General features: G+C 37.5%; 1 protein-coding gene across 1 annotated transcript in view; it reads right to left on the reverse strand.

The window, feature by feature from the left end:
* The window catches only part of CHM (CHM Rab escort protein), a gene marked incomplete at its 3' end in the record, with an annotated part of 193,218 nt that extends 177,894 nt beyond the window's left edge, over positions 1-15,324 (reverse strand). The window contains exon 1 of the mRNA XM_084259085.1: positions 15,270-15,324. Coding sequence (XP_084115211.1) covers positions 15,270-15,318 — 49 coding nt within the window. The 5' untranslated portion in view covers positions 15,319-15,324. The remainder of the gene's footprint in view (positions 1-15,269) is intronic.
* Between the last annotated feature and the right edge of the window lie 2,247 nt (positions 15,325-17,571).

The raw sequence follows: 17,571 nt of genomic DNA on the forward strand, positions 1-17,571 counted from the left end.
CCGATTCAGGTCTCCCTGGTGGCACAGGTGGTTGAGCACGGTGCTGAGAAGCTGTCCGCAGCCTCTGCGGCGTGGGTTCAATCCCTGCCAGCCGGCGAGAATCCCACATGGCGTGACAGACCTCTCCTGCCGTGCCCGCTGCTCCCCTCAGCAGTGTACTTCATCAGTCTGCCTGTTCTGTTCCCTGCTCTGGCTCTGGTGAATTCTCTCACCCTCCCACGCTTCTGATTGTACCCAGTGCTTGTACAAATAAATAAATAAATCATTAAAAAAAAAAAGAATAGGGAGAGGAGAAAGGTGTTTTTGACTCTAAAAAGGTAGCACGGGAGTCAAGAGTGTAAACCTGCTGGAGTAGCACAGGTAGCAATAGCAGGACCACTGCAGGCAACTAGTGCAGTGAACTGGAGGAAGCACAAGCACAGGGTAATGCTGGTTGCAGAGGTAAGAGTGAGAGGTACTAGCTTTTTTTTATAACTTTATAATGGAATGTTATTATGAATATGCTAATAAAAAGAAATAACCCCGAATTTTGAACTTTACAAGGAAATCCTGATGCTTTAGAAAAATACCTGCATATACTTCCTATGTAGAAATATAATTGCATATTTATACATTACTTGCATTTGTAGGTTTAAACCTAGAGGCTACTTTTTATCTATTTCCAATTCATTTTTATTGTATTAATTTTTGTTTAGTAACACTGATCTACAATACTATATATGATTCAGAGACACGGGTTCACATCTTTTCAGATATATGCTACCACAACCACCACCAAAGTATCTATAATCCTCCACCACAGTCATTGGGCTCCCTCTCCACTTTACTCCTTACTCCTAACTTCCTCCTCTGGCAGCCTTAGTGCTAGAGTCAAATTTCTAGGGTTTGTTTTGGTTTAGTTTTGTCTGTTCCTTTGTTTAGTTTCTCTACATTCTACATGAGTGAAATCATCCAGTATTTGATTTGTCTTTCTCCTGACTTATTTTGCTTAGCATAATCACCTCCAGTTCCCTCCATGTTGTTGAAAGTACTACAAGCTTTTGACAAGTTATACTCGTATGTGAGTATAAACTAGTGGTTCTTGGCTCAGCAGACGTTTCAAAATCTGTTCTGAATGTACAGTTTCTTTGAGGCATTTTTACTGAAAAATATGATCCTCGGATAGAAGATTCTTATAGAGAGCAAACTGAAGTAAATGCATGACAACGTCATGTTTGAAATATTAGATACTGTAGTAATAGAACAATTTACATCAAAGAATGATCCGTATATGAAAAATGGACAAGGTTTCATTAGTTTATTCCATCATAGCACAGTCCATATTTAATGATTTATAAGATCTGAGAGAAAAGATTGAGTTAAAGACACTGATGATATTCCATTGATTCTGGTTGGTAATAAATGTAAATTGGAAAATGAAGGAGTTGTAGGAAAGCAACAAGGTCAAAATCAAGCAAGACAATGGAATAAAATAGTCTGCAAAATAAAAAATAAATGATGACATCTTTTATGACCTATTGTGGCAAATTAATAAACTCCAGTGCCTAGGAAAGCCCACAAAGAGTAATCATATCAGATGCTTTAATGTACTAAATATATTATTGTTCTGAGCCATATCTGAAGAGCTGTTACCCAATTCAACAGTGCCATTATTCCAACTTTGCTAAACCTACCAACTCCTAAATGGACTTTGCTGTGGTGATACACTTTAAGAGGCAGATGAAAGCTACTACACCATTCTGTACATTCTAATCACTTCCCAGTATCATGAGAGATTTTTTTTACTTCTGTAATAATCTTGGAGTATGCCGTTAGTAAAGCAGAAGCTACAATCCCAATATTATTGCTAAGAGACATTTTTCATCCACCAATGATACACATGTATGAAAATGACGTATTGTATACTTTAACACTCATACTCTATATTAGAGAGCACAATTATGCAAATCCTAAAAGCACCACTGTTTAATAAAGTTCAAAAAAGGAAATTTCAAAGAGCTCCTACATAGATTACAACATATAATACCACTTCTTTGAAACTTGTATCATAATTTTTAAGTAATTCAAAATCATTATAGTCTATAAATAAGGGCTTAATTAACACAGCTAAACAGCTTTATTTGTAATTTTTAAAAAAAAACATGTGGAGACAGTGATCTTGCATATTTAAATGCATATTTTAAATATGATCACCCTCTCAATATAACATCTTAAAAATGTTGCCTTTAACATATGCTAGGAAGGGAATGACCAGAATTTTCAAATCTGGTATTATATATTTTCCTTTGTTGTTTATATAGAGAACAATGTTTACAGTTGTGTATACAGTGGGGGGTCTACAACAAGAAGTATATATTTTCAAACAATTTTTAAAAGATTTAACAATTTTTGTAAATCACTTTCAGGTTTCAGCAGCTGTAAATTCTCACTGTGAATTCCTTATTTACATATCAACAACCAGTATAAAATACACGGGTTAAGTATTTTTGCCTGTTAGTAATTGTTTCACACATGTAAGGTTTTGGTTGAGATGTAAAATGGTAAAGGAGTACTGTGGTTAGGAATCTGGGAAGTAATTTTAATCATTTGAAATTGGCTACAAGGCCTAAATTTTGGTATAACTATTTTAGTATAACTATAAGCAATGATGCCTTGTTGCTTTAAATACGTTAATGTTTGGGTATAAAAGACTGTGCCTATCCAACAGGGAGCCACAGTATTTAAACTAACAAACCTAATGTACAACAACTTTGAGGTGGGGTGGCCAAACATAAACTAAAAGTTAAAATGGTATAATTTTATATAACTCAACATCAGTAAACATTATAAAATAAATAAAAAGGTATCATGATAGTGTGCATGTTACTAGAAGTTTGGTAGTAAGTACAAATAGTTATATATACATGTAGAGGTCTGAAACTGTACTCCCAAAACTTATGTATTAATATAAGCCAATCGTAAATCAGTAAAAATTATTTTAAAAATAAAAGGGTATTAGGCCTCCCTGGTGGCGCAAGAGGTTAAGACGCAGCCTATGAAGCTATTCATAGCCACAACAGCACGGGTTCAATCCCTGGCCAGGGAGTTACCCACATGGCACAGCAGACCTCTCCTGACTCGCCTGCTGCTCCCCTCAGTAGTGCATTTCAGTGGATCTGCCTGTTTTACTCCCCACTGTCTCTGGTGAATCCTCTCACACACACACCCCCACTCCTCTGGCCTGTACCCCAGTTCTTGTATGCATAAATAAATCTTTAAAAAATAGATAAAAGGATATCATCAGTGAGTCTTATAATGAAACTGTTTTGTATCTTGATGTGGTAGTGTGCACACAAATCTACATGTGTGACAAAATTGCAGAGAACTAAATACATATATACACAGATTCAAGGACATGTAAAACTGGTAAAATCTGAGTAAGGTCACTGGGTAAGGTCATGTTTCTGCTCATGCTACAGTTATAAAGATGTTACCATTGGGGGAAACTGAGTGAAGGGTATATAGGATCTTATATTATTTCTTACACATGTATGTGAGTCTATGATTATGAGATTATCTTCAAGTAAGAAGTTTTAAAGAACACTAAGGAAGAATATTTGGTTGAGGGCCTCCTCTGGTGGCGCAGCGGTTGAGCGCTGGGCTGCGAAGCTGCCCGCAGCATCTGCAGCGCCAGCTCGATCGCCAGCGAGGGTCCCACATGGCGTGCAGACCTCTCCTGCCATGCCTGCTGCTCCACTCAGCAGTGTATCTCGTCAGTCTGCCTGTTCTGTTTCCAGCTCTGGTGAATTCTCTCACCCTCCCACACTTCTGACTATACCCAGTGCTTGTATAAATAAATAAATAAATAAATCTTTAAAAAAATTTTAAAAAAGAATATTTGGTTGACACGGAATGATGTACATGACACTGAAGTGAAAAACAGCAGGTTTTAAAACACTTTCTGTAACCACATACACTTTTATAAATATAGAAAAGAACACAAACATCTATACATACAAAGTGAGAAAAGGTCTAGAAGTATATGCTAAAAGTGTTATTAGTATTATTTACCGATGACAGGGGCCTTAGACGAAAAAATACTATCATATCCATTCTACCAATATACATCAATTGTAACTGCTGACAATTACTGAAAATTACAGGATCCCAAAAAATAGTCTAACAAAACAAAGAAGCTTCATAAACAGGACAATGATTTCCATGCTTAATCTTGACCATTCAATTTGCAAGTGAAGAAAACTAAAAAAGACATAAAATTAAAAACCTGCAACAGAATGGGAAGAAACGGGACACCTAAAATACTGTTCATTGGAAAGCAAACTGATACAATCGTATGGAAAGCAATCTTGAATTACCTTAAAAAACAAAAATGGAAATACCATATGACCCAGCAATCCCACTCTTGGTTATCCATCCAAAGATTGTGAAACTAGCAACTTGAAAAATTACATGCTTTAGAACATTTATTGCAACACTATTTACAACAACTAGGACATGGAAGCAACCTAAATGTCAATTAATGGAAGACTGGATCAAGATGTGGTACAGCCACACTATGGAATACTATTCAGCCATAAGGAAAGATGAAGTGCTGCCATTCATGGCAAAATGAAAGATAGTCAAGGAAATTATGTGCTGTAAAGCAAGTCAGAATGACAAAGACAAATAATGAATATTTACATAGCAGACAATTCCATAGCATAAAAGCTAGTGGATATTATAAAGTGAAGTTTCTGAGTTTAAAGGGGAGAGGGCTAGAGAGAAAGGGTCAAGGGGATATAATGGATGGTGGTGAAAAATAAAATGGCAAACACCAGCATATGTACAAACAGCCTACAGTTCATTTTAACAATGGTTTTATTTCAGTGGAATTATGTATCTTTGAATCAATGACTAATTCCTAGGGAAACAGATTATCACTTGAAATATAACTATTCTCTGATACTATATCCTGCCATTACATTATAATGGTTGAGATTCTTTCAATTTTAAGGGATAAACACAATCAAATCATTCAGTTCACCTTCATCAAAATAAGGAGTTGACACAAGTTTAACAAATTTGTCGGCATCAAGAATTTTAATGTCAGCAATGTTAACTCACAAAAATGAAACAAGTGCCAACTACTAAAGCACATTAATATAATCTTAATAGTTTAAGGTATTTTTTTCACTTGAAAGAATCCAACAAGCTCAATCTAATACTTCAATTTTAGTCAGAGCAATTCCAGTCCAAATGATTTGATCTAGATCAACTTAACTAAACCTTAGGTCCCACATTTGTAAAATGGAGATAATAATTATATCTACCACAGACACGATTATTATAGAATCAGAAGAGGTAATGCATTTTGAGGACTTAGCACAGTATTTAGCATATAATAGAAAGTAGAAAATATTTTCCATACATTTGTTTAACAGTGTATCACAGATATTAAAACTAATTCTCTAATTGTCATGTATTTGCTTAGACAGTTTATGCCAAAGCAACACAATTTACTGAAAAATAAAAATTAAAACTCAGCTCAGTATCTTCCTAATATACCTGATATCTGCATGTAAAACTTTATTTACCTATACTTTAGTTTGTGTAAACTTTTCTGCGGTAATTATTATCAATCTAAAACTAGTTCAACAAATTTGCAAATTTGGATCATGGAAATATGATCCAAAACATTTCAAGGCAATATAATATTACTAGAACTGCCATTAACGAAATAGCAATTGTAATACAATAAACACTGGTATGAAAGAAAAGAACAGCTCAAAAGAAAAAGTAGATGTTGGTATTTTCTAAATGTGTCTAATAAATCTAAGTAGTCAGGGAAGAGGGAAAAAATTAAATTACTCAAGTTGTACAACATTTCCCACCTAATCTGGTAAAATCTAATATGAGATGGAACACTTACAACGATAACCATCACACTGGCCAAGCTGTCCCTGGTCTATTCTATTTTCAAACTGTCTTTGAAAAAGTCTCACTTTGATAATGTGATAGCTTTCATAATTATTCTTAAATAAATTAATGTGATACAGTCTCATCTCTTTTTACAATGTCCTTTTGTAAAATTATAGAAAAGAGACAATCTTTCAAAAATCCATATTTTTTGGCCACAACTAAATATCACAAAGTGTTTCTAATCTCTCTAGTATACATACATATGTATACACACACACACTATATAGCAGAACTGCTGGTGATTTTTAGTCTATTTTCTTTAAAACCATTTACATATATATCAGACATCGGTTAAAATTTCAGTTAAAAGACTGCACAGAAACGGAAAAGCAAACTGATTAAGCATAATTGATTAAGTCAATTATATGGAATTGTAAATGTTTCTATGCATTGCAATTTTATGTTAAATATGAGAATGTGATGGTGAGCAACCATATTTGATTTGAACTGCTGTTATTTGAACTGATGAGTTATTCAAAACATCGTTAAGTACAATGGAGAAAAAATTAAAGTGATGCTGCAGAGAAACTCTAGTAACAGATACAGCTCTCTCTGAAGAACTGGTTCAAACTTAAAATTTACAGGGACGTGTAAGCCTCTCCCAGAGAGTCTTGTCTAGAGTTAGATAAGTCCCTTTACTTTTCCAGGAAAAGTATTACTTTTCCATCAATAAATGCCTGAAGAATTGCAAGACACTTTTCAGAACAGCAAAGCTGTGGGGCTTTTTTCTTAGCATCTTCAGCATTCTTACATTGCCAAGGAAGTTTCAGACTATGCCCCAAATAAGATAAAACTATAAGCAAGTCAAATGAAAAATAATGAAAGCCAGTAAACAAAACAGAACAAAAGATAAAAACAGAAAACCTGTAAGCTACCAGTAAGAAAATCTGATAGAAATAGTGGTAACAGACACACATTAAAGTTTTTTTTTTAAGATTTATTTATTTATGCATACAAAAGCTGGGGCACAGGCCAGAGATGCGGGGGGGGGCGAGAGGATTCACCGGAGACAGTGGGAAACAGAACAGGCAGACCAACCAAAGTATACTGCCGAGGGCAGCAGCGGGCAAGACAGGAGAGGTCTGCGTCACCATGTGGGTTGCTCCCTGGCTGGCCGGGGATCAAAGTCGTGCCACAGAGGCTGCGGACCACCCTATAGTGTGGTGCTTAACCCCTTGTGCCACCAGGGAGGCCCAACACACATTAAAGCTTTTTCCTACAAAGTGGTCAATATGAAGAAGAGGAATATGATACCTGAATCTTTCCATGGTTCTCCACAGAAAGCATGAAGTCTTCCTGGAAAGCATTCAAGTGATAGTAGTAGTGACAAAGCACCTCAGTATAATATGATGGTTCATAAAAATCAACTACTTTTCCTGAGTACTTAAAAAGTATTTTACAGGAATTATTTCACTGAATCCAACACAACTCTGGGTTTATCTTCATTTAGACATTAAGGAGTATGCATGAGGAGGTATGAGGTGATTCTGGGATTCAGATGTCTGATTTCAGAGTCACACTGTCAATCACTACACTATTTCAAGTGAAATATATACATGTCAAGGAAGATAAAATACATGAATGGTATAGCATTTGCAAAAACTAAAGGACTTTTAAAATATAATTTTACCCTATTCACTAAGCTATTCAGTTAATCAATATTCTCTAGACTATAATGTACAGATTCAAAGCTATCCTTATCAAAATTCCAGTGGACTTCTTCAAAGAAATAGAGCAAACATTCTTGAAATGTATATGGAACTACAAAAAGATCATGAATGGCCAAAGCAATTTGGACAATAAAGAAGCCAAAGAGGAGTATCACACTCCAGGAATGCAAACTAAATTACGAGGCCATAGTAACCAAAGCAGTACGGTGTTGACATAAAACAAGACACACAGACCAGTCAGGTAAAATTGAGGGCCCAAAAATAAACCCGCACTTATATGGACAGTTAATCTATGACAAAGGAGCCAAGAGTATGCAATGGAGAAAGCAAAGTCTCTTCAATAAATGGTATTGGGAAAAACAGTTATGTGCAGAAAAACGAAACTAGACCACTCTCTCATATATACACAAATATTAACTCAAAATGGATCACAGACTTGATTATAAGACCAGAATCCTTCTAATACACAGAAGAAAACACAACATTGGCTTCAGAGATGTCTTTGGGGACTGACTCCAACTGCACGGAAAATAAAAGCAAAAATAAACAAATGGAACTACATAAAACTAAAAAGTTTCTGCACAGCAATAGAAACTATCAGTAAAGCAAAAAGACACCCTACTAAATAGGGGAAAATATTTGCATACCATACATCCAACAACAGGCTAATATTCAAGATCTACAAAGAATTCACACAAGTGAAAGCGTACACAGAACCCAATCAAAAATGGGCCGAGAAGGAAAATAGACCCTTCTCCAAATAAGACATAAAAATGGGCTATAGACATATGGAAAAAACGCTCAATATTACTATCATTAGGAAAATGCAAATCAAAACCACAAGGAGATATCAACTCACTCCTGTGAGAATGGCCTATATCAAAACATCCAGAAACAACAAAAGTTGGGGAGGATGTGAAGAAAAAGGAACCCTCATACACTGTATAGACTGGTCCATTCCCTACAGAAAACAGTAGGGAGGTTTCTCAAAATATTAAATATAGATAGATGATTCAGTGATTCTGCTCATTGGCAGTTATCAAAAGAAGGAAGAAACACTGATTCTGCCTTCGAAGGGATATGTGTATTCCTAAGTTCATTGCAGCACTGTCTACAACAGCCAAGTTATGGAAACAACCTAAGTGCCCAAGGACAGAAGAATGGGTTAAGAAGATGTGGCACATATACATGATGGAATAATATTCAGCTATATGAAAAAAAAAAAAAGATGAACTCCTGCCATTTGCCACAAGAATGAAATAAGCTAGAGAGAAAGACAAATACTGGATGATTTCATTCACATATGGACTATAAAGAACAAAACAAAGGAAATGATAAAATTAAGCCAAAACAAAGTTTAGAAATATGACTTCATAATAAAGGCTACTAAGTGGGGAATAGACTGGAAACAAAGAGGGGGAGCCCAATGGTATGCAATAAAGGAATATGGGTGCTTGGGGATAGGTAGGGTATGGTGATGCACACATGAAGAAGTGTGAACCTATTCTTCTAAATCATATACAATGCTATAAACCAATGTTACAAATAAAATATATTCTCTAGACTTTAAAACTTTTTGCTTCTGGCCACCCCTCCCCAAAAAAATGCTTATGTGTATATTTCTGTGCTTGTGTGTGTAGAGAGATGTGTACATGTGTGTATTTTACAGTGGTTATATACATTATGAAATGTTTCACAAAACAATACTCATCCTTACCACATGTATTCTGTTTCACCTCTTTCTTTTAAATATTCGAATTGATCTCATGACCCACAAATATAGCACCATGCAATTAAAAACATTTTTTTGCTCTAAACCACAGGTGCATGGATATTCAGAAGTATAGGTATAAGAAGTATAGATATGCTGTGATGTTAGAACCATCTACAGACATCCTGAAAGAGTATCAAATGAGATACATATGTGGAAAATCATTTGCTAATGTTTGCATTAAACCAGTATTTGGTAGATATCAGTTCTCACTTCTGCAGCACTTCTATCCCTCAACATATAGGAAAGTCAAGCTTCTCCACCATCACCATCATAAGCGTTAAAATCAACAAGCTGACAGTCAAAGCTAACAACTACAATTGTGTTTCAATTCTCTACCAACATCAAGAAATAGAATTGTGCTACCTACATGACCTTTTCTGATCAAAGCAGCTTGTCATTTTCAAGAAAATGCTTTGAAAGAAAAATTTCAAAAGTAGAGTAAATACCAATTTGACTTCTTAAAAGAACTATACAGAATTTAGCCATTCCTCAGAAACTCAAGGTCATAATTACACACACAAAATGGTAAATTTTAGAGCTAGTAGATGGCCTACCTAAAAAGTCACCTAATTCAAATTTTTCATTTTACAGATTAACAAACTGATGTCCCAAGAAGTTACACAATTTGAGCAAAGTCATCCAGTAGGAAGGTCAAGTGATTCCTGTTATACTATGTTGCCACATATATTATTGTACTATACTGAGTACCATTTAGCAAGAAAGAATTTAGAAGCAGTATCCCTTGTAATTTGAGAGAGGTGGATTATCATATGCCTCAACTATTTTGTGTCTTTGCCTTGATTATTTTTTGCTCTGACTATTCTGATCCTCCAGTATGCAGAAGCAGGGAAAGTTGATAAGGAACCTCTCAGGGCAAAAGTCCTGGTATGAAGATCTACACATGTGCCCTGATATGAGGATCTATACATGCTGAAAACAGCATGTGCAGAAACAGCAATAGGTGTGATGGTGAGAGCAGCATAAACACTGAGACTTTCCTTGACTTTCTCCCTCTTTCCCAGCCTTGGCTGGGGCCAGCTGGTGACGTATCCCCCACACACTTGTGCATTCCCCATTTGCCTGCTTGCTTTTTTATTTTCTGTCTCATAAATAAAAACGAGACTGTACTTGAAGCTGTGCAACAGCTTTGTGGTATAGTCCCTCTAGGCTTCTCATTGTTCTGGACATGGACTCTTGAGTAATCTTTTTTTTTTAATTTTTAATTATATATATATTTTTATATCATTTTTCATTTTTGCACAATGTATGCATTTTCATCTTGGTTATAGTTGCCATACAATTCCCACGCTCCTTGTTTTGATCTTACTCTTTTTTTCCCCCATGTGTGTCTCTGGTTTATAGTTGCCCTCTGCCACAATGTAATGAGGCAGTAATTTCCCCCATTTGTTATTTTTGTTATCTCATTTTCCCCATAGTATTAAGACTCTTCAAATCAAAAGTGATCTAGGTTTTTATCCTCTACAGGAAAAAATTTAGGCTAGCCAACTCCACAGTCCATCATATGGAAAGAACTATAAAATAAAATATATGTAGTATACTTTAGTAAGGAAGGGGATGCAGATCGAATCTCTATATGGTCTTCAGAAAGCAAGGATGAAATAAAAAGCCCATATTGGCTTAGGATCAGCTTTGGGGATATGACTGCTAGAAGACCCAAACAGTTCCTGAAATAGGCAATAAATTGAATAAGGGCAGGTACTTGTTCTTTTTTTTTTTTTTTGGTGGGACCCTCGCCGGCGGCCGGGGAATGAACAGGCGCTGCAGAGGCTGCGGGCAGCTCAACCCCTGCACCACCAGGGGAGGCCCAGGGACTATGTTCTTAATAAATATGGGATGAAATCCTGAAAAATGAGTTTGTTACTATACTAAATGATCCCAGACTATTGTGCTATTTGGTGTAGGATACAAGTTAAGTGTTTGTATTCTCTATCCTACAAAGATATGAACTGTCACTTATATTTGACACACCCCAAACATCGCAGAAGTTGATAGCACTCCCTAGACCTTCAAATACGAAAATTATATTATGGTCTAAACATACTAGAATTATTTCTAAAGTAAGAATGAGTACGTTCTAAGTGAGAGCCTGAAGGATTGCCCTAGATATGAAGCATGTCAACATTATCACATAATTCTTTAAAAGTCCGCCTTACATGCTCTTCTAATGATTGTTAACTCTGCTGCAGATTGCAGATTACACAAATCCAGAGAATTCACCTCCAGTGAGGTGTTATGTTATTGGGACTATCTTAAACCTGAAATCAATGATATTTCCCTACAACCCATGAAATTATCATCCAAATGTCATTTTAAATGGTAAATGTCTTAAAAAGACTACTGTGTACCCAAATAGAAGGACACTTTCAAAAAACTTATCACATATCCATTTTTGTTTTCTCCCTTGAGACTCCAGTTGGCACTTCTCCCTTATTCCACTTCTATTTTTTTATTTTTTTTTTTTTGAGAATAGAGAAAGGGTTTATTTTTTTTTATATAAATTTTATTGTTATATTCCCCATACAATTGCAGCCCCCCCCCCCCATTCTGACCCCAATCCCTCCCCTCCCGCCCCGTTTGTTCAATAAATGGTGCTGGGAAAACTGGGTCGCTACATGCAAAAGAATGAAGCTTGACCACTACCTCACACCATACACAAAAATCAACTCAAAATGGATTAAAGAACTAGACATAAGACCTGAAACCATAAAATATATAGAAGGAAATATAGGCAAAACACTACGTGATCTGCACATCAAAGACATCTTTACAGACACATCACCCAAAGCAGTGATAGTGAAGGCAAAGATAAACAGCTGGGACTACATCAAATTAAAGAGCTTCTGCACAGCAAAAGAGACAATAACCACTTCTATTTTTTTTTTTTTTTTTGTATAGAGGCATGCTTTATTTATTTGTTTGCTGGTCTGTTTGTTTGTTTTGTTTATACATGCACTGGGTACAGTCAGAAGCGCGGGAGGGTGAGAGAATTCACCAGAGCCAGAGCGGGGAGCAGAGCAGGCAGAAGGACCGAAGTACACTGCTGAGGGGAGCAGCGGGCGGCAGGAGAGGTCTGCGCGCCATGTGGGACCCTCCTCCGGTGGCCGGGGAGCAGCCGGGGATCGAACCGGCGCCGCAGAGGCCGCGGGCAGCTTCGCAACCCAGCGCTCAACCGCTGCGCCACCAGGGAGGCCCACCACTTCTATTTTTTTAATCCACTGTTCAAGTATTTTAACTTTTTCCTCTGCCTTTGGTGGTCAAAAGTTATTTTCTACATTTTGGAATCACATGCAAAACTTTTTTTGCCCAAAAGCTCTTCAAAATATGATCTAAGGAAAACCTTAATTATGAAAAATGAAAAAAGAATACAAATTAAATAAAAGGAATTTAAAATATTGTCCACAGATGATTTAAACTCTCTTGATGACATTTTAACTAGAACTTAATTTGCTAAAGGACAAACTGCATTTCATAGTCTATTTCTTCACATTTCTAAAATATACATGATTAATGCTGCTTGTCAGTAAAGTTGAATCAATCATCTTTCCTCTGATATATTCAAATTAGTACACTTAGTAAAGCAAATATATTTTAAAAGCTACTTTCATCACTATCTTAAAAGATACGTATTACAAACATATTAAAAATAATTCCAATTAAGTAATGATTGGAGTTACCAGAATCATTTATTTGGAAATAACTCATCTAATTTTCCACTTTGACATATTTGAAAACAGCTTCATATCAGAGCAAAGTGGTCAAAATGTGTTCACCATGAAGCTACACGAAAAATTCAACTTTAAGATTAATGTCAAATACATTCTTCCCATACTATGAGAAACAGCATTATACTCACTGAAAGAAGCCTAAAATAAAAAATTTTCCAAATACACGAGGCGGGTTTCTGATGCCATTTTCTGATCACTTACAGTATCTTCCTACTTATATAATAACAAGCACCAACAGCATGGATGTATTCCATATTACGAACTAAACCAGAAGGCAAAATAGATAAGAACTAACAGCATTTAATAAGAACCGGCAATCATCAATTAAAGTTTGAAAGCGGAAAAGAAAAAAATCTCAATGAATCCAAGAAAATAAAAATTTAACAACCGAAGTTCTTAGGTACCAACAAGAAAGTCAAGACTATACAACACAAGTATGGTATAACAACTATTGGAAAATGAAATATTGTTGTTTTTAGGATAGACTGGAGAGATTAAATAGTTGACTCCTTCCAGTTCTTATCTAACATATGTAATTAGTAGCTACAGCCAGATTATCTGCAGTCATGCAGTTTTCAGGTAGGAAATAAATATGGTCTTGCTGTTCTGAAAACAATTACCCAGGTACAACTAGAATAAGAGAATTTTTCACTGGACAACACCCGTAAGGTTATCTAGTTTACTCTCTCCATCTTCAAAAACAAGGAAACTGAAGCTTAAAGAGTTAAGTGCCTGGCCTTAACAATTCACACAGTTAATGGTCAAGCAAGGTCCACAACCAAGTTTTCCCAATTATAGTAGAGTCAGTTAAATGAGGATCAGAACCACTGCTTCTCTTCTGGGATGGAATGGGCCTTTGGGAAATTACAAGCAGTGTGATCTTGAGTAAACTACAAGCTTTCTATGGCCCCTTTTCCTCTTCTGTAAACTCTATAACGAGGTTGCTGTGAGGATTACATGCGGTTTGTAAAGTGCTTAGCACCATGATTAGCAAATAAGCTTTCAAAAGCGGGTAACTATTACTTTTACTTCTGCCTGAGAAAAATGTCTGTTCTTACTGTTTGAGAAGACAACCAAATGAATTCATTTGAAAAGACAACAAACTGAACGGACAGAGTCTCATTCACGAGTTTCTCTGGCCTACTGTTCTGCAGAAAGGAGAAAACCTCACTCAACCACCTATTTCACCCCTTTAAGAAAAACAAAACATTGTTGCACTGTTAAAAAAACAAAACACTGCTAAATGTCTTCTGCAACGTGCTCTACGTTTAACTTGTCAACTGGAAATTTCAGGCGGGTAGGGGAAAGCCCGGTTCCACCCAAAACATGGAGGGAAAAAGATGCAAAAATAAGGTGGAAATAAGGTCACACACCTGAAATGGAAATCACAGAAGCTTGTCCTCAGCTTCATATAGGATGGATAGGCGGGTGGGAGAAAACAAAATGCTCTTTCTACACCATAAAGCAGGAGTAATGGCTACCTCAACAAAACAGTTCTCTACGTTTCTCAACGCAATAGAATAGAATCCGCTTCCTCGTCTAGTAAATTAACACGCACACGGCCAACAACTGAGCATCTTTCTTGCAAAACTGAGGATTAAGCTGTATCTGGGCTACACTGCACCCCAGGATATTTTATTTACATATATAATATAAATATATAATACATCAAAATACGTATTATATATACATAAGTTCTATGAAATGGCGAGACAACATGATGGAAAGTATCACCTTGAAATTAAAAAAGAGGGAATCATAACGTTATGCTAAAGGCGTCTCCACTGATAAAATCCTGACCTTCATTCCTTGAAACTGCAAACCCACCTTCCTCTAAAGAAATTACATGAATCGCCCGCAGCAACCAACCTCAGCAATCAGCATCGACCAGATCGACCCCTACTCAAATGGCGAAAAGAACCGCGGGTCCAACCAAGCCCAGTGAGCCCCTCCCAGGTGCTGCCAAGTCCCCCGCTGACTTCTGACTACCTCACTTCCTTCCCGTCCTCCCTTCCACGGTCGACCCCCAGTATTTCTCGCCAACTCTCGTCACTGACAGAGAAGGTAGGAAAGAGACAGAATTTGTACACTTTGTCCAGGGAGTACCAGAGTCACACATACCCGTCCCAATTGCGATCACATCAAACTCCGATGGGAGATTATCCGCCATCTTGACAGGAAAACGTGTCATGTGACTATCGCTTGTGGAAGAGAACAAGTTAGGTTCAGCTTCGGCAGAAGGCGGAAGGGAAAACGGTGCATTCTGGGTATTGTAGTTCTTCGATGGTAAGTTCCTGTATTCCGCTACAATATTACACTTGAAATACTTAGGCTAATACAAAAAGTTCGGCTCGCTTTCCAGGCTGTAGAAGAGATGTGGGCTTTTATTCCTATGGTTAGAATGAAGGTGGGAACACCTGGGTACTCTTTGATAACGTTGAAGCTAAAATAATTTGCATACTTTGAGGGCGGAGTGAAATTGAAAGGGCTTTACACTGTGAACAAAGGAAACTTTCCCCCAGCGTGTTTGTACTTTCGTTATGGCCTCTGAGGTATATCTTTTCACGCCAATACTTTGTAACTATGTTCCGTAGCTTTTTCCTCTCTACATCTTCCCAGTGAAAACCCACAAAAAAAAAACAAATCCCTCGCCCCAGTTTCACCAGAATCAACCCCTCAACGTGTCTGCATTTGTTCCAGTTAGTCCACACAGCAACCTTGACAATATATATTTGCAAAATTAGCCTTTCTTTACTTTACAGGAGGGGAAAAAGATGCAAACATAGTAGATGCTTGGTAAACACTTAATGATTCTGAATCTGGTTTTCTTTTTATTTTTAAAGATTTATTTATACAAAAAATGAGGTACAGACCAGAGGCGGCGGAGTGTGAGAGAACTCACCACAGACAGAGGGGGGAACAAAACAGGCGAACTCACCCAAGGCACTGCTGAGGGGAGCAGCAGGCGAGACAGAAGAAGTCTGCCCCGCCATGTTGGTTTCTCCCTGGAGCCGGGAATAGAAACCGCGATGCAGAGGCTGCGAACAGCTTCGCACCGCGGTGCTCAACCTGCTGCGCCACCGGGGAGGCCCTGAATCTGGTTTTCTATATGTTTAAAAGAAGAGTTTGTGCAAGATTCTCTTAATGAGTACCACAGAAATGATCAAGGTAAATAAATGGTCTTTATATTAAAATGATTGTTATCTGATGAAGGGATTTAGGTTGCCTGTGTGTAGGGTAAGATAAAAAATTATCAGGCTTTTCTGCCCTCTCGCCATTGTGATTGATGATGGAGCCCTGCAGTCCTGAATACATGCCTGATGGCGGGCACCTGGAGTAGGGTGTGGACATGCAAAGTGGGTACACCTGGGCTGAGAGACTAGGCTTATAAGGGCAGCGTCAAGGAGACGCCAGAAGAAGCAGAAAGAACCACCAGCAGAGAGTCAGAGCGAACCAGAGTGAAAGAGAAGCAGAGACCACCAGAGAATTCCGGAGAGCCCAGGCAGCATGAAGACTTGCTGGGTGCTGGGAGGCCCGCCAGCTTCACGGTCCCCCAGCACACCTGCCTGCTGTGTACATGGTAAATCCCAATAAAAGCCTGAAAAGCCACCGAGGGCTCCAGGACTCCTCCCTTACCCCGTCTGCTTGAGTCATAGAGAACCTGCCCTGTGTCATTCCTGCCCCTTACACTGTGCCAAGCAGATAACTTAGCTTTCCTAAGTATGCAAGGTCTGCCACCTCCCATGCCCCCATTATTTAAAATGCTTTGTGTCTGACAATAAAGCAAACAGGAGAGAGATGGTGCTTAGGAGTGAAGCGAGTACATTTTTGATCCCAGAAATTCATTGTGTTGTTATCTTACAAGAGTTTCCAAATAATTGAGCTAAGGGTGCAGTAGTAGACCTCTTACACCACTTCTCTGGTTTCCCAGTGGCACTGTTCTTCCTTCAGTATGGAATAATCATCCCATTCTCTAACATTTATCCCCAAAATTCAGCTCAGCTTCCACCACTTCCTCCTTTCATCTCCTCCCTGTATTGGGTTGAATTTCCCTATGTAATCCTACCAGTTTGTCATAACTTGCCACATTACACTGAAATTACTTGCATTTATGTTGATTCTCTACAGTTTACATATCCTCAAACTCGCTCATGACAGTGCACATCCATATATAGAAGGCCTAAATTATAAGCCTCTTTTTGACAGGGATTGTGCCTTATTCATGGTTTTATCCCCTGCATTTAACCTAAGCCAGATGCAAAGTAGGAACCATTGTTTACTGAGCTGAGCTTTGTCCTGACTCCCCTAATAGATGGCAAGCAGTATGGAGATAGGGACTCAGTCTTCTTCACCTTTATATCTGCTCACAACTATCAAGCATTTGTATTTTGAAGATAACCAATACATGCTTGTTATTTTGCTA

This window comes from Talpa europaea (genome assembly GCF_964194135.1).
Source record: "Talpa europaea genome assembly, chromosome: X".
NCBI lineage: Eukaryota > Metazoa > Chordata > Mammalia > Eulipotyphla > Talpidae > Talpa > Talpa europaea.